The sequence below is a fragment of the Cajanus cajan genome, chromosome 2, assembly GCF_000230855.2.
Source record: "Cajanus cajan strain Asha chromosome 2, NIPB_CcT2T_4, whole genome shotgun sequence".
Classification (NCBI taxonomy): domain Eukaryota; kingdom Viridiplantae; phylum Streptophyta; class Magnoliopsida; order Fabales; family Fabaceae; genus Cajanus; species Cajanus cajan.
Window position 1 is genome coordinate 12,051,600 of NC_138518.1, and position 25,951 is coordinate 12,077,550.

At 30.0% G+C, this 25,951-nt stretch overlaps 1 protein-coding gene across 1 annotated transcript; it reads left to right on the forward strand.

The window, feature by feature from the left end:
* The first annotated feature begins 12,878 nt into the window (after positions 1-12,878).
* Positions 12,879-16,001, forward strand: LOC109813651 (proline dehydrogenase 2, mitochondrial). Its single transcript, XM_083067906.1, is given in 5 exon segments — positions 12,879-13,182; positions 13,184-13,588; positions 14,540-15,185; positions 15,513-15,753; positions 15,860-16,001. Coding segments are annotated over 5 exon segments (1,458 nt in total). The 5' UTR covers positions 12,879-13,056; the 3' UTR covers positions 15,900-16,001.
* The last annotated feature ends 9,950 nt before the right edge of the window (positions 16,002-25,951 follow it).

Consider the following 25,951-nt stretch of genomic DNA (forward strand, 5'->3'; position numbering starts at 1 on the left):
TGAAAACAATTGAAAAGAATAATATTGAAATAAAAAATGTTACTCTATCTAATGACATTTTTCAAAAAAATGTTACAAAATAATTTATTTATTCAATATATAGTAACATTTTAACAAATGTAAGAAAGAAAATGTTGCTAAAGAGTTAAAATGTAGTAGTGTGTTGTTGGGGTACATCGTTAATGACTTCAAAGAAAAATACTATGTCATTTCATCCTTTACTGTATAGTGTCAATTTGGTAGTAAGTGGTTCACTCCAGTTTGAAATGAAATAAAATCTGCTACCATATATTGCCTTTAGTGATACATTGCATTGTCCTTAATAATACACTGTATAGCCTAACTGTTTAGCAATTGAAGTTATCAATTTCATTGACAATATTATCAAATTCAGTGCTTGAAATGCTTTGGGTCTTTTTCCTTCCATGATTCACAACCGTGAACTATAATCATTGATCGCTTATGCTTAGCAGTCTGGAACCAGAACGGTCCGTTCTGAAACCAGAATGGCCCGTTCTGGTTGCACTTTTAGTGTGTAAATTTTGCACCTGGAACGGGTCGTTCCGGATGTAAAATTAACACACCAAAAGTGTAACCAGAACGACCCGTTCTGGTTTCAGAACGGGCCGTTCTGGTTCCAGGTGTTTTCAAAAAAATTGGCATCCACGTGGCATCCACCTATGCATCTACGTGGCATCCATGTGGCCACACAGTTAATTCCGTTTAAATAATTTGGACTGAAGTTCCAAATTGAAACCAATTAATTTATTAGGGATCAAATTGAGACCAATTAATTTATTAGGGACCAAATTGAGACCAAAAATAAAAGTGAGACTAAATTGAAACAAACAATTATTATAAGGGACCAAAATAGGTTTTTAGCCTTCTTTAAAAGAGTTATTGAAAGAAAAAATGATTATTTTTTCTTAGAAAACTTTCTCAGAGAGGCACTCAAACTTTAATTTAATTTAATTTCCATCTAGACAATTAAAGGAATATTGGCTTGAAACAATACTTTGTGAATAGAAATTAGTTCTGTGAGCATAAATTAATATTTAGTTATCAATTTTAGAATAAAAAAAAATTGAAACTAAGTCATTTTTCCTATATCAAAAGTAAGTTCCTAGTTTTCCAACACTGCTATTATGTTTCATTGAATTTTTCTTTTATTTTATTTATTTATTTTTCTTTAGCATCCTCCCACTTATTTCTCAAGTTTGAATAATGACAAGAATATAAAGGGTAGAGTTTAGAGTATTTGCACCATATTTATTTGCATGATGCTGGTGTAGACATGAAACCATCATTTGCACCGTATGGGATGTATCATCTAGGATACAGGATTCCGTAACAATATTGTCTTACCCGCCAAAAAATCTTTGATAGTGTCTAATAATTGCTGTAAAAAAAAAAAAGTGTCTCATAATACTTTTTGTTTTGAGTTATTGCTATCTAATTAATGTTAATATCCAAGAGACGAAGAACTAGCAATGTATTATATTAATTCATGATTTGTGATTACATTTACTCATCATTTATGATTTACTTTTAGTCTGTTTTAAAACCTCCCATTCCCAGCAAAACCATATCTTTCCTTTCACCATTTTAAATAAGAGGAAAAGATTAGACAAATTATCAATTTCAACTTAATTAACTTTTATATAATCAATTTTTTTAATTTTTTTTTAGAGACAAAGGAATTAAAGACTGCATATGCTATTCTTAGGTCACATCAACCTAAAGTTCCAGTTACAACAAGAAGATTGTGTTTAATAAAGTGTAGAAGAGGATTGTTAATATAATACATCCTCTCACACATTTTTTATAAGACAATTCTCAACTATCGATTAAAATTTATTAAAATTTATAAAAATATAAGAAATATTTATTAAAAAAATGTTAGATTCACAAAATTTTGTAAATTTTTATTTTTATAAATTTGAACTAATAAAAAGGAATATATTAAAAAAAATGTTAAGAGTATCATTAGTATTTTCTAATTTTATAATATATTTCTCATCATTAAGGTAAAATCAACTTTACAACCAAACAGACCCAAACATATTCTAAAACCCTAAATGAGAAAGTTGTATTTTGTGATTTTTGTAGGAAAGTAAAATCACATTTTTTTAATTCACGGAAATCGCACTGGGAGTAAAATTAATCACATTTATAAATATTAAAAAAAGTCCTCTTAACTCAATATTTTTATTACAATTACGTTTCAAATAAAAGTTTTTTTAAGTGTAAAATAGTTGAATTTAATTAGAAAACACTGAACCAGTAAAAAAAAAAATTGTAATTCAAGCATAAATTGTAATGTATAATAAAATTGTTGACTTTTGTAAAGATATAATTATTTTAAAAATTACTCTGGAAACGATTTTTAAATATACTTTTTTTTGGTGTGTGTATTAACATTACAAAAAATAAATAAAAATAATTTACTCAAATTTTCTTCTAAATAAAATCACTTTTCTAATTAAAATCTAATTTATTGAGAAACAGGCTTGTAAAAAATGGTGTAATTTAAACACTCTAGGGGGGCTATAATGGAGTTATTTACAACGTTTTATCCAACTGATAGTTTTTTATATTATATTCTAATATAATTTTTATAATATAAAAATATAATAATAATAATAATAGTAATAATACTTCAAGGGGAAAATACATATACATAAATTTGTTAAAAAAATACAAAAAATAAAGTTAAATATTAAAATATTTATCTGGTAAATAATGTAGTTGTATTTCCATATATTCAACTATAATCAATTAATGGCAGTGTCTGGACTTTTAATATTATGCAAAAAAAAATGACCTGGAAATGCATGTGCAACTGCTACTCTGCCTCTGACCTTGGACCTTCTTGTCGTACAAAATAAATACAGGATAATCTTTTTTATGTTTCCACTCTTTTTTTATATTATCTCTTCAAACATACATATGAACAACAGAGTTTTTTCATTCATATTCTAAAAACAGCTCATTATTTTATGGCACTGATTCGAATCATCAAATCACATAATAAAGCAATAAAATATCAGATTTCCTTGAAAATTAAATACACGTTGAGTAGATTTTGACAAAGTTTAATTAACATATTCATTGTGCTCTGACATTGAAAATCTTCCAAGTATGTTGGATTCTAATGAAAAGTGTCACATGTTACTATTGTTAGTAGAAATGGTATCTTTTCTATTTCTTCATGGAGCAAAGGAATCAGTGGAATCCAATTCAACTATGGTGGGCGATGGAATCTGCAACTTCAAATTTTGTCCTTTGAATTAGAAAAATAGTTCGTGGAATGGAATTAATCAAATTATGCTTTGTTTACTTTTCGGCTGAGAGTCATGTTAACTTTGGAAAATTTGCAAAAAAGAAAAATTCACCTTACCAACTTTGATTATAAAACAAATTAATTAGATTAATATAATAAAAACTATTTTACTTATTAATTTAAATTTTAAATATGTTATATTTTTATTAATAGGGTTTGGGATAATTTAAATTTTAAAAAGAGAAATAGTTAATTATTGTTTATAAGAAATGTATATAAGTCTCGTATGATAAATACAGATTAATTTTTAATTGTTAATTTTGGAATATTATGTCATATATACAAAATTTCAATCAAATATTTTAAAGTGCACAATTATCTTAATAAAATTTATTAATTAATAACACAATAATCTTAATAAAGTTATACATCTAATAGAAAAGGTTATATTACCCAACGTTGGTTAAAAAAGTGTAATCAATACCACTTGCATATATTATACTATATTTTTACAATAGCATATAATTTGGTATGTTTCAATGCAAGTTCCTTCGGTTCTTAAAATGTTGGATGCTCAAGAATTAATTCAGGGTCTCCATCGAAAATATATTTTAAAAATATATGTAATTTTGTGAAGTTCAAAACTACCAACCTCGGATGGAAACTCAAACTCTCCAGCCATCGTTTTCGTGGAAATTATAATATTTTGATGTATATGACACAGTTTGGGTTCCTTTTGTCTTCTATAAAGTTGCTTAAAGCTTATTCTATATTCAATATTTTCATTATCATTATGTGAATACTTATATTTACACAAAAAGACAACTCGTACAAGTATGTAGCAAAAGTTTATCTAATATCAATTATTCTTTTCGCCAACTTTTTTTATCGATTCCTTTTGATCTTATTGCAGAAGAATTATTTGTGTTTGGCACTATTTAGAGATGTGTATGTTCAGGTGATTCTGAGGCGCAGTTAAGGTGAATGATTGGACCCCATTTTCAAAGGGATACTAATTTTTTTTTATTCTATATAAGTATATATATATATATATATATATATATATATAAATATTATAAAAAATAAATAAATTAACAATAATTAATTAATTAAAAGGTGATATTTTTATTTCTTAACAAAAATTTATCTATAATTTTAGAAAAATAAATTGATAATCTTAAATATAAAGAGAAAATTATGATAGTTGATATATTATTGATTTTTTTTTTAATTTTTCTTAGGCATAATTTCTCTTTGTTAATACATAAAAGTTGGTTATAAATATTTTCTCTCCCTTTGTATCTATTCTTATTTATTCTTTGTTTATTCTCTTAATTGTGACATTTTATGCTCTTTTAGAATTTCAAAATTAAATTATAAAACATTTGTCTGTTAGTTATGGTAAACTTGTTTGTGATGTACGATTGTTGTTAATTTTTTTTTTCTATTACAACAAATTAACAGTTTAAGATGAAGATTTAAAAATAAGTACTCATATCAGGTACTATTATTTTATTTTATTGGTATTTGTTCATTAAAGAATTATTTGATCCATATATAGATTATAATGTAGTTTTCTTTTTATACTTGTTTAATTGTTTGAGTTTAAATATATTATCTAGAAAATAACTTTCTGATCATCTAAAATGAAAAAAAGAAAGAAAAAAATGACATTGATTCTTAAAAGAGTATTTTTGATATGTTTTTTTTAAGAATCCAATAATTATCCTTCAAAATGATATAAATCTAGATATTTTACACTGGAAAAAAATTACAAATTTTGAGAATGAAAAACTATATAAGAGATATATGTACTGTCTATTATGGATGTTTCTAAGGATAATTTTAATATCCTAATAATTTTATAAAAAAAAATATAAAAAAGACAATACTCAAATAATTGAGAGTATAAAGGATACTTGTCATTTTCTTTTATAACAACTTTTATTATTAGTTTTATTATTTGCTTTATAAACTTATATATATCCTGTATCTGTCATGTATCAGTCATCAACAAAATAATAATAATTTTCTCTTCTTTAGTTCTGTTTCTCAACATGGTATATCAGAGCCATTTAGAACCACTTTAAAAGGGTCACCCACCATTTATCCATGTACTAGTGCTGGACATGAGGGGTGTATTGAGAAAAACTCAAGTCCTGTCAATCCTAGATCATTAAAAAGGGTCACCTATCATTTATCCACGTACCAAGCCCAATAGTGCTGGACATTAGGGAGTGTATTGAGAAAAACTCAAGTCCCGCCAACCCTAGATCATTAAAAAGGGTCACCTATCATTTATCCACGTACCAAGCCCAATAGTGCTGGACATTAGGGAGTGTATTGAGAAAAATTCAAGTCCCGCCAATCCTAGATCATTAAAAATGATCTATTTTGATATCTGGGGCCCTTCACCTACACCAAGTAGAGATGGATTCAGGTATTATATAATTTTTGTAGATGCTTTTTCAAGGCTTACATGGATTTATTTCTTACATACTAAATCTGAAGCTCTAAATTGTTTTATTCAATTCAAGAATATGGTTGAACTTCAGTTAAACAAAAAAAATAAAAACCTTACAAACTGATGAAGGCAAAGAGTACATTGCTTTTTCTAAATTTCGCAAGCAAAATGGTATTCAACATAGATTTAATTTTGCACATACTCATGAACAAAATGGATCAGCTGAGAGAAAACATAGGCACTTGACTGAAACTGGCTCACATTATTAACTGATTATGGTTTGTCTTTTCTATTTTGGAGTTTTTCATAAATAGAATACCTTCATCCGTAATACAATGGAAATCCCCTTTTGAAATGTTGTTTCATAAACCTCCTAATTATACTCTCTTTAAGCCATTTGGTTGTGTTTGTTTCCCTCATTTAAGACCTTACAACAGGATAAAAATGGATCCAAGATCTCAATTGTGTATCTTTTTAGGGTATAGTACAATTCATAAGGGTTATAAGTGCATGACATCATCTGGAAAGATTTATGTCTCCACACATGTGGTATTTGATGAAAAAACTTTTCCTGTGAAAGAAAACAATTTTTTCTGTGGAAGAAAATATTCACAAATGTTTTGATGATGCCAAAGTGATTATAAAGCATTGAAGAAGAATCAAGGTTGTGCTAAAGCAAGTTGATGCAAGAAAAAGATCTCAAATTTTACATAGATAAGTCTTCTTAACTTAGCTACGAATGTAAAATAATCTTTTAGAATTGCAAGTATGCTTGGCCTTAAGAATAAGTTTTCAAAAATCTCAAATTAATCTCTTTAAATTTAAGCAAGTTTTAAATCTTTTGAAAGTAAGTAAAAATATTTTTGAAAGACTTAACAAAAGCTTTAAAGAATAGTTCAAATCATTTCTTAAAAGAGATTTGTGAAAGAAATTATTGACATGAAGTTTTCTACATAAATTTTTTTGAAACAATGCAAAAATATGTTCTGGTAAACCATTACCAGAACAAGGAAACTTCAAAATTCAAATTCTGAATACAAAATGTGTTCTCGTAATCGATTACCAGACCTTGTAATCGATTACTAGAAGAGAAAACTTCAAAAATTTGAATTTAAAAGATACAACGTTTCAAATTTTTTGAACTTAAAACCATTGTAATCGATTACCAAGTCTTGTAATCGATTATCATAACAACTTTTCTGAAAAATTATAAAGAGTTACAACTTTTCATGAAAAGGCACAACCTAAGAAATAATTGTCTATAAATACCTATAATTTTTTAGAAGAAGGTTACGAACTCTATTATGAAAAAGTCATATACAAAAACATCTTGGCCAAATTCATTTGCATTGTAGCAACCTCGGTCGCGACGGGACGACGAAAAATAAATTGAAAAATAGGAGTCGCCACCAATATTATTTTTTACGAAAAAATATTGGAAAAACCATAAAATATAAAATAGTGTACGAAAACCAAAATTTTGAGTTCGGGAGTCGATTACGTGTGAGGAAGGTATTAGCACCTCACGACGTTCGTCCTAAGACGATTACCTTTAATTAATTAAACTAATTATTTATAATTTATAAAAAAATATTTATCTCACTAAAATAATCAAATATATTTTATTTAACTAATTTATGCATTGAAAAAAGGTTAAAATTATTATTGTTATATAAAAAGGAGGATAATATATTTTTTTATTTTTTTTGGCTCGACAAGATTTAGTTTTTGCTCCTACGTATCTTCATGTGTAATGAAGAATCAGAGTCACGTAGTTCTTTGTAGAAAATATTTGTGTGTTGATATTTTTTAATTAAATTTTATTTTTGTGAAATATAGGATTCTTGACTATCTCAGCTCATTCACCCTAAAAATATAAAATTGACTAAAGTGTACACCAAAGTCAATTCAATAAAATTTTAATTATAATTATTGCTAAAGATGTTATGAGGTTAAAAAATTTCTTGGTTGGATATTTTTGTTTTTGGAGAAAAAATTTAAAGATAAGCTGTCACAACTTGTACTTTAAATTCAAAGGTTAAAAAGATGTCACATCTAATTAACCATTCCTCCAATAAAACTTTTGATACAAATACTTCAAATATCTATATTGAATATTCTAATACTATATTTTGAATTTAATCATATTTTGAATTTAAAAAAAGACTAAGGCAGATATTACTAATATAAAAATAAAAAATAAAAAGAAGAGAGTTTAATATACTCACAATTCTTCGCTACAAAAGTGAGTCTCTTCCTCTGGGTTCCCTCTGGTCCAAGGTGGAGATCTGTGTGTGTTGGGTGCCCTTTGGGAAGGCAAGGGCCGCTATTTATAGACTTTCAGGAGGGACCAGAACGGCCCGTTCTGAATCCGGAACGGCCCGTTCTGAATCCAGAACGGCCCGTTCCGGGGTTACAATTTTACTCACAACGACCATTTTTGGAACGGCCTGTTCCAGTTTCGGAACGGCTCATTCCGGGCTAAAAATTTTAGGTATTTTGTTAGTATGGAAACGGCCGTTCTAGGCTAAAAAATATAGGTCTTTTTGAAAATTAGAACGACCCGTTCCAGTTTGGGAACGACCCGTTCCAGTTGTGGGAATGGTCCGTTCTGGGCTAGAAATTTTAAGGTTTTTTGGAAGGTTGGAACGGCCCGTTCCAGTTTGGGAACGACCCGTTCCAGGCTAGAAATTTTAGGACCTTTTGGAAGGTTGGAACGGCCCGTTTTGGGCTAGAAATTTTAGATCTTTTTGGAAGGTTGGAATGGCCCGTTCTAGGCTTCTAAAATCATATTAAAATTACTAAATTATCCCCCATAAAAATATAAGAAATGAGGTGTTACATTTGCCTTCTATATTTTTGTCTTTTTTATTCTTTTTTGTACATACCTTTTTTTGCTATTTTTTAAACAAAATTGACATTTCCCGGACGAAATTGGGTTACTACATGCATTATTCTAAAAGAGTTCATTAAGATCATAAAAATGTATATCTACTCTTAAAAGAGAGTTATTCTATAATTTCAAATTGATCATTGGATTTGTGAAGGAGAAAGAGTTTTTCTCCTTGTTGATTTTTGAATCTCAACACAAGGAAAGAGAGTTCTGAGGTGTTGGAGGATTTTCAAGTCTTGTAAGAGTTACAAGAATAGTGAAAATCTCATGTTGGAGACTTGAGGACTGGATGTAGGTAGGATTGACTGAACCAGTATAAATTACGTTTACAATTCTTCTTTCCCTACACTTTTTAATTACTTGTTATTAATTGTGATTGAGTAGTTTGCATCATCATTCATTCTTTACATATAAATTTATCTAAGGAATTGAATTTGTAAGAAAGTAATTCGGACAAGTTTTATAAGAGGAAAATTTGGAAAACTTAATTCACCCCCCTCCCCCTCTTAAGTTATATGAGGCTATTTGACTAACATTTTCAAAGAGATGCATGCTACTCATAACCCTGTGAATACCTCTTAACCAACTATACCTATTGTACATAGTGTTCCACATCATGGTAATGACACAATTGTTATGGATGAAAATCAAAATCCCATGCCTGAAAATACCAATAACTATCAGGTAGCAAGTGGTCCTACTTCTAATCATAACATATCTCATAGTATAGATCCTCATATAACTGAAAACACGCATAATATGATAACTAGGTCCAAGTCTGGTATATTCAAACCTAGAGTCCTCATTCCTGAAATAGAACCTAGTACTGTTACTTTAGCTTTACAAGATTCGAAATGGTTCAATGCTATGAAAGAAGAATACCTTGCTCTAACCAGGAATCAAACATGGGACTTAGTCCCTCTACCACCACATCAGAAAGCAATAGGATCAAAGTGGATATTCAAATTAAAATACAAACCTTATGGAACAATATCTAAACACAAAGCTAGACTTGTGGCTAGGGGTTTTAGTCAACAAGAAGGCCTAGATTATACAGAAACGTTTAGTCCGGTTATCAAACCCGTAAATATAAGAATAATTCTTTCTATTGCTCTTACAAAGGGATGGCCAATAAGACAAATTGATGTCAATAATGCTTTCTTAAATGGTTCATTAAAAGAGGATATATATATGAAACAACCTGGGGGGTTAATATTCAACATCCTACTATTGTTTGTAGGCTTAAAAAGGCCATATAAACAGGCCCCTAGAGCTTGGTTTGCTAAGCGAGCTTCTACTTTGATCACTTTTGGTTTTAAACTAGCAAAATGTGATAATTTTCTTTTTATTCTTCTTAATGTTGTTCATACAATATATATATTAGTCTATGTGGATGGCATTTTGATTACAGGGAGCTCTCAAGCATTAATACAGAATCTCATTAACAGATTGAATACTCTGTTCCCATTAAAAGATTTGGGAAAGTTACATATATTTTCTCGGATTGCAGGTTCACTATGATACACAAGGAAATATGCTTTTAACTCAATCAACATATATAAATAATTTGTTGACTAAACTTAATATGCAGGATTCCAAACCAGTAAAGACACCTCTTCCTCCTAGTTGCAGAATGCTAACAAATTCAACAGAAAACTTTGACAATCCCGATCAATACAAAAGCGTTCTTGGAGCTCTTCAATATGCCACTATAACTCGACCTGACATAGCCTATTCTGTAAACAAATTGTGCCAGTTTATGCACAAACCTCTGGAATCATAGGAGATGTGTAAAATGATTGCTACGATACTTGAGCGGCACAAAAGACCAAGGATTACATATTTAGAAATCACCCAGTCCGCCAATAACTGGATTCACAGATTCTGATTGGGCAGCAGATAGAACAAACATGAGATCTACAACAGGATACTGTGTGTATTTGGGAAAAAATCTTGTATCTTGGATGGCTAAGAAGCAACACACTGTTTCCAGATCAAGTACAGAAGCAAAATTTAGGAGCTTGGCTGCCATAGTACCTGAAATTACATGGATTCAGTCCTTATTAACATAATTGCATGCAAAGCACACCAAACCACCATTAATTTGGTGTGACAACTTGGGTGTTGCCCTCCTTATTGCGAACCCAGTCCTTCATTCCAAGTCAAAACATTTTGAACTTGATTTGTGGTTTGTAAGAGAAAGTGTAGCCTAGGATCTCATTGAAGTCAAGCATATACCTTCATAATTTTAAGTGGCTGACCTTCTAACCAAGTCTCCTTCAACAATCATCTTTCAAAGCTTAAAACCCAAACTAAATGTTGTTTCTATAGACCAGTTTAGTTTGAGGGGGGAATAAAGAATACTTGACGTTTTCTATTATAACAACTTTTATTATTAATTTTATTATTTGTTGTATAAACTTATATATATCCTGTATCATGTCACGTATCAGTCATCAACAAATTAAATAATAATAATTTTCTCTTCTTCAGTTTTGTTTCTCAACCGAGAGCATAATTTTTTTTTTCCAGGACCTTAAAAAAATTGAGAACCGGCCCTATGTATATACCCATGTGATGGAAGAGGTTAAAAAAAAAAAGAGAGAAAAAGGAGGTAGATGTATGTAGTATATATATTATAATGAAAAAAGAGTAAAATAAACATATAAGATGTGATGTTATAAATGTGACTACTCACTAACAAGCACAACTAGACAGGTTGGTGCAGCATGAGAAGCTCTTTTCTTCTTATCTTCAATATTAAATATTGGGGTATTGGTTGGAAAAATTAAGTATTAATTTCTATATTTTTTTATGCCCAATATTTATACATTGAGGGAGAAATTGAATGAGACACTTTTATAAATATATTATTTATACAATAACTTTTATAATATCATTTTTTTATCGTATTAATTATTTTATTACCTTTTATCTTTATTCGTTGTACAAATTTTTACTATATGAATAGAATATTTCTTTGTTTAAATAAAGTTCTCTTATTGGTGCATACATACCAAGTGGAGAACTCATATCCCTCATAAAGTTCACTTCAATTTCCACTAAAAGCGATAAGATATGCCCCCCATCTATCAACCAAACAAAGGAAGCAATGAAACGTATGAAATGAAACTATATTATGAAAGTGCAATTGATGATATCATGAGACCGACGTGAAAGTTCTCTCATCGTATCATATTATAATTCTTATATAAAAAATGACTCAGAAAATTAACTTAAGTATAAAGAAAAACGATAACGATTTACAACTCATCTAATTCTAAAGCGGAATCCTTAGCTGGATTTAAGCAATCATTTTAAACCAATCTTATCTTTTAGTGGGAAAAAATATTTTTCAAAGTTCTTTTGTAAATTGACAATAAATTTGCATCACTGATTATTCAACGAATAATTTTCAAACTTGACCTTTCAACAATGGAATATAGAAGCACCAAAATTTTCTTTGGCAAAAAATAAACTATTGAGTGATTAACTGGTTGAAAAAGGTATATGTAAAGAAAATAAAAATGGGAAAATTGATCAAAAACAATTCTTAGATGTTTACAAATTGCAATATATATATATATATATATATTTATTTATATTTATATTTATATTAATACGAGAATGATTACAAATAGTAAATGTATAAGACACTAAATATGCAATACAGCAAATGTGGCAGATTGATGTGTTCAATATTGTCGCAGAATCACAAGTCTTCCAACTATGATGCGCTCATCATAAGCAATGCAAATCCAGCTAAGGATCCCGCTTTAGAATTACATGATAAACACGTTTTAATTTAGATAAGTGTCTCTATAAATATTTATGAAAATAAATATATAATTTTTTTATAAGTTAAAATTAGTTTACATATGAATTAACAAAAGTTTATTTATTTATAGATTAATTTGTAAATTTTTTTATGTAATCTTTTAAAAATTATAAATTAGCTTACGGATAAATTAGTCTTTAACTTGTAGAAAAAATATTTTTTTTTATTTTTTATTTTTCTCTTATCAGTATTTTTTTTTTCAAAAGTTTATAATACATCTTATGTTATCCGCGGAATAAACAAAGCAATTACGTGGAATAAATCTTCCATCTCGTTCCAACTATTAAAAGAAAAATAAAAAAATAATTAGTATACCAAAAATAAAAAAAGAAAACCCAAGTTGACCAATCTAATCTTATATATCACATACCATGCACTTACCCAACTTAAACCTTGCAGTGTTGTATTTTCCTTACATAACCCCTACCATTTTCTCAGCTTGGCACCTATAAACACAACACCACATCTTCCATCATTTCCACACCTTGGAGAAAAACACAACACAAAGAAACACGCTTTCATTAACCTCTTCAACATAAAAAAAAAACCTCACATCATCATCAAACCTCGTGATTTTGATGGCAACTCGCGTGATCCCTCCAAGAATCCTCAAGAACCTCCGTTACAACACAAGGGCACTCGACTCCTCTCACTCCTCCATCCCGTCCTCCATCGCTCCGTCGCTAGTCATCGAGAAGCCGTCGTACGGCTCCTCCCTCAACTGCGACGGAGCTGAACATGGAGGACTCGGAGCAACTGTTCAGGTCGGTGTCGACCAGGCAACTGCTCCGGTCCTCCGCGGTGCTGCATGCCACCGCGGTGGGGCCGATGGTGGACTTAGGAATGTGGGTGATGAAGTCGAGGGTGTTCGAAAGAGGGGTGTTGAAGGATATGGTGATGGCCGCCACGCGCGAGACGTTGTACGCGAACTTCTGCGCCGGCGAGGATGCCGCCGCGGCAGGGAGGAGCATAGGGGCGCTGAACGGCGGAGGGTTGCATGGCATGCTGGCTTACGGTGTGGAAGACGCGCACGATAATGAAGGGTGTGACAGAAACCTTGAAGCGTTCCTTCACACTGTGGATGTTAGCAAATCGCTTCCACCTTCTTCTGTAAGTGCTTTTTCACCTTTTGCCTTCAACTTAATTGGATTCTTCAACTTAATTGGATTCCAAACAGCTCCATTTTATTTTCCTTGGTCTCTCACATGCATGCACAAGAGAGAAAGTCCCACCTGAATCACGTGTTTTTCTAAACTCACACCATAGATAAATAAATCATTAGGCAGCTAGTTGAGAATTATCTTATGTCTATGATTTTAACTAATTAACCACTCTATGATATTATTTAAATTTTGTAATCTAGGAGCAAAATTTAAAACCTTTAATTATATGTTATGTAACGACTATTTAGAATTGTGTCTGAAATCACTTAATAATTTCGGAATGGATGGATTTTGAATCTTTATATGACATATTTTAGTTTTATAATTTATTTTTGTAAATTAAAAAATAATTATATGTCAATAAAAGCTTAGTTATTTATCGTTCTGGCTATCGGATTATACAATAATTTTGCATCGTTTTCTTTTTTCAAGTTTATCTTTACATTCAATAGTGGAAGAATTTCACATTTTTCGGAATATATATAAAGAAGGTAAAAATAATGTCGTGTACGTGAAACTAATCATATTCCTTTTTGTAAATATGATTATCAAAAGTTAATCTTTTCACAAGTTATGGTATTTTGACTTTTGATACTCTTTATTTTGTATTTATTCTACATTTGTTTTTTTATATCTTACTTTCTATTGGTGACTGGTCAGATCATAGTTGTGAAATGCATGTCATTTATAAAATGAAACGTGGCAAAAAAATGTCACTCGTCCAAAATTAGTGGGAGTCTAAAAAAACCAAACCTTTTTCTTTTCTCCCCACTTACCCATTTATTGAAAATGAGTCAATTGGTTTTGCAACTTTTCTATATATATATATTTTTATTACCACGGATATGTTAATTTAATTGGAAACTTATGGAGGCCAATTTAATTTTTGATGTGATAGGTGAGTTTTGTGATTTTAAAAATCACTGCAATATGCCCCATGGCATTGCTAGAAAGAGTGAGTGATCTTCTAAGATGGCAACAGAAAGACCCTTCATTCATTTTGCCATGGAAGCAAGATTCCCTTCCAATTTTTGCTGAATCAAGCCCTTTGTACCACACACAGAAGAGACCAGAGCCTCTAAGCCCAGAAGAAGAGAGTGATCTTGAACTTGCCAACCGGAGACTCCTTGAACTTTGCCAAAAATGTGTGGATGCCAATATTCCTTTGTTGGTTGATGCAGAGCACACCACAGTTCAGCCAGCTATTGACTACTTCACATACTCTTCAGCCATCATGCACAACAAGGATGACAAGCCCATTGTGTTTGGAACCATTCAAAGTTACTTGAAAGATGCCAAGGAGAGGTTGTTGCTCACAACAAAAGCAGCAGAGAAAATGGGAGTTCCAATGGGGTTCAAATTGGTGAGGGGTGCTTACATGTCCACAGAGAGTAAATTGGCTGATTCTTTGGGGTTCGCATCACCAATTCACAATACCATTCAGGACACACATAATTGCTTCAATGATTGCTCATCATTTCTTCTTGAGAAGATCGCCAATGGACCCGGTTCAGTTATTCTTGCAACTCACAATATTGAATCAGGTGGCTATTCATTTTTTTATGATTTATAATATAGCTCAATTGATCTATAAATTATCAATAGTGTAGTATATATATATATATATATATTTTTTTTTTACATTATTTATCAATAAGAAATCATCTTCAATGATTATAAAAAAACAAATATCATCTTTAATACTTTTAAGATAATTATTATAAAAATAAACCAATTTATAATACTTAACAATTTGTATTAAATGACGGTATTCAAACTCTTTATAATATCAATAAATAGAGTATTTACTCTTTTAATATACAATACCTTAGGATCCAAATTCAAGTGTCTGATGTGACAATGTTGCATAGGGAAATTGGCTGTGGCAAAGGCACATGAATTGGGGGTTGGAAAGGTGAACCACAAGCTAGGGTTTGCACAGCTATATGGAATGTCAGAGGCACTTTCCTTTAGTTTGAGCAATGCAGGGTTTCAGGTTAGCAAGTACATGCCTTTTGGGCCAGTTGAAATGGTTATGCCTTACCTCCTCAGAAGGGCTGAAGAGAATAGAGGGCTGTTAGCTGCTTCAGGCTTTGATAGGCAACTTATGAGGTATAAGCTAAAGTTTTTGTTATTAACCTCTTAATATGTGTCATAGGAAATATTTGCATTATTTGATGTTATGCTAAACAATGGTAATTTCTTTATGAACATACAGAAAGGAGTTGGGGAGGAGACTAAAAGCTGCTGTGTTCTAATTAGCCATGATTCATTGACTTTTTGTTTGTACAAATTGGAGAATTATGTGATCTGGTGGAAGCTGTGCATTCAATGAAATGAGAATCTGCTTTGTTATGGTATTTTTGCTGGAAATGCAAGTTAGTTTTGTGTTGAGCAATGAGCTTGTGCATAAAACTGGAAACTGTACGTAGAGAGTCAAATTGGAAAAATGAGAAGGAAAAAAAAATGATTAATTTATAAGACGTGGGTTGGCCCAAGTTTCTCAATCTAGCTTTAAATCAAGTTGGTTGGGTTCGTTTAATTTTGATACAAACGTCCTTCGTTCAAAGACTTTCAAATAGATTCGTGAATTATTATATTATCTGCCATGGATGCAAGTGGGTTATCTAACACAAAAACAATCAGATTAAGGCACTAACAAGTGTCTTTAGCGCATTAATTAAGAAATTACTATATATAAAGTATTTTTTATTAAAAATTACGATAAAGTTGTATTTGAGATTTAAGTGAGATACATTGATAATACTTTCTCACAAAGTCTTTTTTCTTTTAATTCCTTAATGTACTACGTACAATACTTATAAATATTTCCCGAAGATCAAGTAAATATTTGGATTTTTTTGAATAAATTTTCAAAATGCATGTTTAAAATAAAAGTATTAAATATGATTTTACTCTTTGTAAAATAAGTAAATTTGATTTTAATCCTTATAATTTTTTTCTTTATTTTTCATCTTTTTAAATTGTTAAACATTATTTTTGGTTTATGTAAAATGAACAAATTTTAGTTTTAGTCCTTATAAAATATTTTTATTTATTTTCATTCCTCTAAAGTCACTACTTTTGATTCCTAATATTTATTTTAAGGTACATTATAACACTTATTTTAAGAATTTATAAAAAATTTAGAAATGTCACGTGCTGATAAAGTATCACACGTAATTGTGAGTACCACTTAGGATAATCAAATAACCATCTAACAAACATATAGGTAGTTAAAAAATGTCACTTAATATTAAAGACGAAAACAATAATTTGAATTTTTGAAGGATGAAAAACAAAAGAATATATTACAAGGACTAAATCAAAATATACTCATTTTAAAGGGACTAAACTCATATTTAAGAAAAAAATAAAATAAACAAAAGAGTTTTTCTTAATTGAAAATATATCGACAACCCTTTAACAATAAAACAACACATTTCAAACATCGTATAAAGGTGATCCATTTTCTTGGATTGACCAGAAAGAAAGATTAGCTAGTCCAAACACTACCTTAATGTTGTGATTCCTCCCTTAATTGATTATGCACTTCAAAAAGAGTCATTTATTTATAAAGAATCATTTCTTCATGAAGAGTCATCCTTTCACGAAAAATCATTCTTTCATAAAGAGTCATTTTTTCATGAACAACCATGAATGAATGAATAGTTATGCATAAAGAGTCATGAATGAATGTTCATTCCATCCGTTATAAATGGGGAGACGTTTGGTGAAGATTTGATTCCTTTCAATCTTCCACATACATATTTTCACATTGGTAAGATATTGTTCGCTTTAGACCTAAGTTCTTAGGATTTTGGATATCACCCAAAATCCTTTAACCAATGGAGACATATGTATGTATATAAACTCATGTTCATCTTTTTGTTTCCAAGATCAGGAACTTTGATTGTATCCTAATAATCCTCCTTTCAAACAAAGGACCATGGTCTAATTCCCTTTGCAACAAAACATATATACATGTATATAAATCCAGGTTCATCCTTATATTTTCAAGATGTGAGACTTTGATTGTATCCTAAAAATCCATTCCTCAAGCAAAGGACCATGGTTTAACTCCATTTGCAACAAAAGCTATCAGTCCATGAGTATATCCAATGTGGCCCAAATAGCTCAATCACATTTTAAGTACTTGCACTACCGTTCTATTGTTAACTCACGATAACGAAACATGGCTATATATTAACCTTCCATGTTACTAGAGAAACTCTAGTTCTTCCATATATATGGACCCACTATTAGAATGACTTACGACACAAGAGATCCTATACCGAAATCCACGCCTACCAACTATCATATACTCAAATCCATGTGTCAACCATCATGCTCATTGAGCTAGTCACTTGGTCAAACTAATGACTTTGATATCACTTGTTATGCATCAAGAGATTTTCACACACACGCAACGTCTCCACATTGGTAATATATTGTTCACTTCGCGCATAAAGCCTCACGATTTTTCTTTTTGATACACTACAAGAATGTTCCGATTTAGAGTCGGTCAAAAGACGACTCTAAATCATAAAACCCGACGTAATATTGTCGGTTATTCGTCAGTTTTTGGCTATTGCTAAATAAGTCGACACAATTTTTTTTTGTGTTGGCTAAGCCGTCACTAATAAATTTATTTATTTTAATTTTTTATTAATTTTTTATTGTTGGTTAAGCCGATACTATGTTGATAGAAAATTTATTTTATTTTTTTCTTTATCTTCTTTTTCCAGTTTATCATTTATTCGTTCATATTTTTAACATTCCCGGGACTCGATCCGTGAACCTTGAGGTCTTAAGTGAACTTGATAAGCAAGTGTACTAGAACACATTATGCGTATATAACATTGAAAAAATTATCTTTATCTCTCTCAAAGCACATATACTGTCAAAAAAGCTGATGCTATTTTAAGATGTAGCGTCGACTTTTTCGACACTAAATTTAAATTAAGTTTAGTATTTGAAAAGCTGACGCTATTCTTTAAATATATCGTCAGCTTTTTCGACACTAATTTAATTTAAATTTAAATTAAATTAGTGTCGGAAAAGCCGACGTTATATTTAAAGAATAATGTCTGCTTTTCCGACGCTAAACTTAAAATAAATTTAAATTAAATATTTTAAGTTTAGCGTCGAAAAAGTTGATACTATTCTTTAAATATAGTGTCAGCTTTTCCGACACTAATTTAATTTAAATTTAAATTAAATTAGTGTCGGAAAAGTCGACGCTATATTTAAAGAATAGTGTCGACTTTTCTAACACTAAACTTAATTTAAATTTAGTGTCGAAAAAGCCGACGCTACATCTTAAAATAGTGTTGGCTTTTCTGACACTATTTGCGTCAGCTATTAACCAACGCTTATTTTCCGCTGTTGATTCACCGTTTTCTTGTAGTGATATCACTCAAAAGACTTCTAACCAATGGAGACATATATGTGTGTATATAAATCCATGTTCATTCTTTTGTTTTCAAGATGTGGAACTTTGATTGTACCCCAACATAATCTATTCTAGAGTTCTCTTCGAGGAAAAAAAAGTAGTGAGAAAGTTCCTCTATATCTCTTTGAGAGAAATAAAGAGTTGCTTCCACCATACAATAGTGAGAATTTAGAGATATCCATCCAAGAGGGGTGAGTTCTTGAAATACATCAATAGTGAAAATGTACAAATACATCCCAAGTTTCACACGAAATAAACTTGGTAAAAAAATAAAAGCTTTTCCTATTGTTAATTCAAAGGGAACAACGAGATGAAAAAATATGGATCAAAATCACCTACCTTTACCAATGTACTTCACCTCATAAGTTCACCAAACGACAACATGGTCTACCATAGAAGTCCATCAAACTCCCATACATAAAACACCTAACACCACCACCCCATTCCACCAAAACCAACGACACCACTGAGCTCCACCAACAATAGCAACACCACCTTACTCCACTAAAAACAACTCATTATTGAAAAATATATAACCTTATCCTTATGCACCATGAGACCACAACAACAACGCATCCTTTCTTGCATAAAAACCCCAAAGCCATTGTGCTCCTCTACAATAAAAGGAAAACTAGAATGAGGTTTTTTTCCCACTTGCTTCATGAGAATGTTGACTATGATAGGAAGAAACCTTATATGTTGATCAAAGACTTCATTTTTATCCTTCTTATGAGGTGACACATCACCATCCACCAAACCAAACAAATCAACATCACTTGGATTTAATAGCTAACATCACTCACAAAGAAACAGTGTTACACACTAATTAATGCTAGGGTTTTAAAGAGATCGAAAAGGTAAGTATATGGACTAAAAAATAATGTAAGTGAAACTAAAACAACCCAAAAGATATTTTAACTACAAAATAATAATTTCTGCATCACAAACACATAATTGAAGGCTTCTATTACATCAAAACAAAAAGAGATAATGTTAGACACAAAATAATGGTGTGGGAGTTAAAGAGATTAAAAAAAACAAGTATAGAAACTAAAAATATTTATTTTAAAATACAGAAATTAAAAGATAAAATAAGTAAAATTATATAGATAAAAAATAAAATATTAACTTCATATCAAATTAAAAGTGATTCAAAATTATTATATGCCTAATAACACCAACAACGACGGGTCAAGAACTCCGTAAATTAATGAACCCAAACTTTTTCTTTTAATAATATATTTAATATTTATAAAACCTTAAAATTATAAACGTTCAATAAATCAATTTTTAAAATTATAAATTCATCAATAATATAGAATATATATCAACTTGTAATAAAATTTTTCCATAAATATGTTTTTAGTTTCTTAAATTTAGATAAATTTGTTTTTCACCCATGTAATTTCAAAACATCTTGTTTTAATCCTTATACTCAAATTTTTGTTTAGAAATCTATTAAATACTGTTACATAAAATCTACCTATTAGTACCCTTATCAGTGAAATATCACATCAAACCTAACTAATTATGCATAATTGTCTTAATCTGTTATTTTCAAATATATTATTGATAACCCGAGAGACTAAAATAAGATTTTTGTACATTACAAGAACTAAAAATAACAATTTTAAATTTAATAGACTAAAAATAAATTTATCCTAAATTTAGGGACTAAAAACATATTTAATTCTATTTTTTTTTTATTTTCAATAGAAAAGGTCTTTTGAATGCTTTTATCCAAATAAACTATAATAATTGTAACATGATGGAGGATTTAAATACATGTGGTGAGCTAACTTGTCATCCTACAACAATCTAAATAATGGAGAGAATGATATTTGAAGACATGACATAGTTGAGTAAACCTTTCTTGTAATATGCATTTATTTGGATAAACTTCTCCATGTCTATATGAACACATTTAAGAAAAATAGAAAGAAAAAATTAAATAAATATTTCAATAAGATAAAATTAATTTATACATTAACTAATTTATAAATGACCTCACACATTAGCTTCTACAAAATCCTAGCTACTTTAACTTATGCGTAGGTTAATTAGTTTTATCTTATAAAAAATTATTTCATGTTTACTCTTTTTAATAAAGAATTTATCTAAACAGACCTTGTATTAGTAACAATTATCGTATATATTTGAAACAATATTGTGAATAACCAATTTTATCCAGAACTACAAAAGAAATGAAATGGACGTCTACTATGAAGAGGAGGAGCTCTCAAAGTATGGAGGCAACACCATATGACAACAAGGAAGCTTGAAGCCCAAACAAGTTGATTTTAGGAGTCCAGAATGGGTTGTTCCAAAATCGGAACAGGCCGTTCCCTAGTCGGAACAGAACGTTCCTAAGTTGGAACAGCCTGTTCCAAGTTACTAAAAAGACCTAAAATCCTAATTGAGAACGGGTTGTTATGCCTTTAGAACGGGCTGTTCCGGGTTACAAAAAAGACCTAAAACCCTAATTGAGGACGGACCGTTCTGCCTTTAGAACGGGTCGTTCCAGGTTAAAATTTAGCTCATAACTGAATGATCCAGAATGGGCCGTTCTGAATCCGAAATGGGTCGTTCTGGTCAGGTCTAACATCTATAAATAGCAGACTCGGGTACTTCTTTTGGGGGCAAAAAAAATGGAGAGAAAAAATTGGTCTAAGCTTCCTTACAACTCGAAAATCCTCTCTCTTTCTCTCTCTTTGTAATTCTTGAGTTCTGTGAGACATCTATGTAGTGTGAAAGGTAGCCAAAAAGCACCTAATAGATTATCATATTTGAAGATTCAACACGATAACAAGTTCAATAATTCATCCGCCTCACCTTTGGTTTTTTTTATTTGTTGAAAATAATTGTATTTACAGAGTGAATGTAATTTGTTGTCTTCAAGATCATTGTTTAGAAAGTATTTAATATACAACAAATAACAACGTCAATTGAATAACATTTTTATCTTTGACGTTATTTGATTTTGAGGGTTTAATGATTAGCCATTTACTAACTTAAATTCTTATACAAGTTTCCTTCTGTTTTTTTTAAAAGAAGAATAAAAGAGGTTTATTTCACATATAAATTACCTTCTCGTATGCAACAATTTATGATGGTAATTGAGTAGCGTTTCTACCTTTAATATCATGTAAATCATATATTTTTAGGGTAAAATAAATATTTATGAATTTATATAATTTTGCGCAATTAATTAGAGGTACTATTTTTATAAGCGTCGTAGGGTGCTAATACCTTCCCTACACGTAATTGACTTCCGAACTCAATTTTGATTTTAAAGATTACTTTTAAAGGGTTTTCCAATAATTTTCCCTTAAAATAAAATATTGGTGGCGATTCCATTAAAAAGATACTTTTGCGTCACACCTGTCTTGATTCTGGTTACGACAAATGGCGACTCCACTGGAGACATTTGAGAGTCAGACCTTATTAAATTAATTGTGCAAAATTATTACTTTATAATATTGATTTCACCCTTTTATTTATTTTATTTATTTATTTTGCTGTTTTGTTCTTTTTTTTTTTTTTGGCTACGCATGTTTTGTATGGATTTAAACTTAAATTATAATTTTTTTATTTGTTATATATACATTTTTCTTTACCTATTTTTTGAGATTTGGGTTTACATGTCTGTTTGTTACCCCACACATCCACTGACACTTGTACCTCACACACTTTAGGCTCTATACCCGAGCCTGTGCGAGCCTAAGAATAGAAGGTGGCTTGATGACTGTTATTGAGGGGCTTGATGCTCATTTGACCGTTGTTGAGTTTCTGCTTGGGTTGTTACTAGTAGCATGGGTTAATCATATTGAGAGGGTATGTTCCCTACTTGTTATTGATTCATGTGCTAGGTCTTTATTTATATGATAAGGGCAACCTGGGGACCAATAAGTCTTAAGGAGTCTAGATCCACCCATAAAACCATGCACTAATAGATGGACTTAACGACCTTCCGAATTAGGATGTTAACCTTAGAAATTTGCTACCCTAGGTTTACCGTAATATAGGTCACATTGTACTACTATTTATCCCTCCTTTTATACATGTTCGTGCTAACAAAAAAAAGCATGTTAATATATTCATGTATCATACATTTATATCCAATATCATTTTAGCATCTAGCTTATTTTTCTTTCCCAAAATAAAATTTATAAATAAATAAATAAAGGATAAATGATGGAAAGCCATGCATACATGCATATTAGAAGCATATTAGGTTGCATTTTTTTCACTTAATTAAGTCTTTGTCTCATTTTTTTTTCCTTTCTTTTTTTAACATTTGAAAAATTGATAGTATTCAATATGGAGGAGATTCAAAATCATACTAGCAATGCATCAGGGTTAAGCAAGAGTATCAAGAAGAAGAAGCGCATGGACCTCCAATTTTGACATAGTCAAATGTAATGAGTAGTGACTATCAGTTTCACCAAAGAATTTCGCCACCAACAAATTATCTTGATTCAAACGTTGATTTTGCAAAAAACTTATGTGACGATAATGATATCAATGTTCAACAAGATGATGAAACTGGAGATTATAGCTCATTTGACAAAGGTAACAATGATAAATTTATTGTTTATTGGTGTTTTTTTAATTCATTGTTTCTTCATGAATTTTTTTAAAATTCATTGTTTCTTTGGTGAATTTTTCTTTCTTAAAATGGAAATTCAATTTAATGATAATTATGCATGTAGGGAACCAAACATGTCTCTCGGGAACACAGTCGTTCCAGAACATTTGGTAACCATGCAAAATATTTCAAGAAATTTGACAACTATCGGACAATAACAGAATCCACTAGATCGATCTTTATCTGTGATGGTCTCCTTCAATATTTTAGAATAATTCTTATGTAGTTTGTTTTGTTTTGTTTTTCTTTTTTTTTTTATTCTTTTTTCTTTTCTAGTTCTTTCATTTATTAAGCTTCTTTCAATATGTTCTTTTGACTTTTGTTTATGGTCAATCTAACATAATATATAATAATATTGGTTATCTATTTCTCTTTTTGTGAAAATGAATTTTTTAATTCTTTTATTTCCTATATGTGCAATTGCTAGTTAATTTTCTGTCGTTTAAATTTGGAAAAACAATGAAGAATCGATAAATATATATTCATTGTTTTTCCAATTTTAAACAATGACAGGAAACTAAATTAGCAATTGCACATATAAGAAATGAAAGAATTAAAAAATTCATTTTTACAAAACGAGAAATAGGCAATTTGTATTATTATATATCATGTCAGATTGACCATAAACAAAAGTCAAAAGAATATATTGAAAGAAGCTCAATAAATGCAAAGAACTAGAAAAGAAAAAAGAAAAATAAATGAAAAATAAAACAAAACAAAACAAACTAAATATGAATTTTTCTAAAATATTGAACGAGACCATCATAGATAAAGATCGATCTAGTGCATTTTGTTATTGTTGGATAGTTGTCAAATTTTCTGACACATTTTGCATGGTTACCAAATGTTCTGGAACCTCTATGTCCAGGAGAGTGTGTTTGGTTCCCTACATGCATAGTAATTATTAAATTAAATTTCCTTTCTATAAAGAAAATACACCAAAAAACAATGAATTTAACGAAAATACACCAAGAAATCATAAATTTAGAGCGGAAAGAAGACGGCGATAATTAAAGAAAGTAAAGAGAGAAGAATAAATCAAAGAAGATATATTCATAACTAAAACTGAGAATATATATAGATACACCAGTACGTACCTTTGTTCGCGGTTGTGTTGTTCCTCTTCTTTACGAGCATCCTTTCTTGCTTATATCTTGCTTTAATTTGCTCTAATTTACTGAAGGTAATGCGAGCTGTTATATTACATATATAGGATGGATACGTGTATATATATTACATCCAAATCTGATCGTTTTACAACTGCCTCACTCATAACCATTTTTTGAATACATCCAACTGATACTCATTAATTTTATCCAATATATATATAAAACATATAATATTTTACTTATTTGAAAGTCTATTGGATAATTAATTAGGACTTTAGATAATTCATAAACTTATTATTTAACAGACAACTAAATATGGTTTTAAAATATTTAAAATGAAAAATAATTAATACAATAATACTAATAAAAAATATTATTTATAATTACTTAAATAGCTAAGTTGATCTGTTTGGTTATAAGACTTATTTATTTGCACTTTTTTTCCCTCTTTGTTTTGCTCAGGGTTTCTTTTCTAGTAATAATAATGAATATAAGGGTAGAAGGTTTATCTTTATGAGCTATGTTTTACCCTTTACTGCTTTCTTTAAATTTTGTTTTGTAAATGTTGTGTAAATCTTCATTCGAATCTAGTAGAGGATCTATGGTGTTTCTGATATGGGGCGTGAGGCTGTAAGACCTAAGGAAAGGCTGTAAGTCCAGGAGTTTATATGCTGACCATAGATCATCATAGATACTTACTAGATCTGGAAAATTTTTGTAAAGATTTCTCTAACTAGTTTATTGGCTGGAAAACTCTGGATCTTCTGGTATAGAAGAGTGTCTTCATACACCCCCAGAGAGACTCGTCACAGAGTCACCAACAACGCCACGAACTAAAAAAAAAAAAAAAAAAAAGAGTTTTTCTGAGTAAAATTAGTTTATGATCCTTAACTCTTCAGTAACTTTATATGATGGTTTTGTATTAAAATTAACTTAGACCTTACTATAACTTCTTATGGAACCAAGTGAGGGTAATGATACTAGATATTGATAAACCATGAGTAATTTCCTTCGCTCCCTTTCCCGTCGTCTTACTATCAAAGCTTCTTCCTCCTCGTCTTCTTCTTCTAAAAATCTGCTCACAGAGCAACACCAATC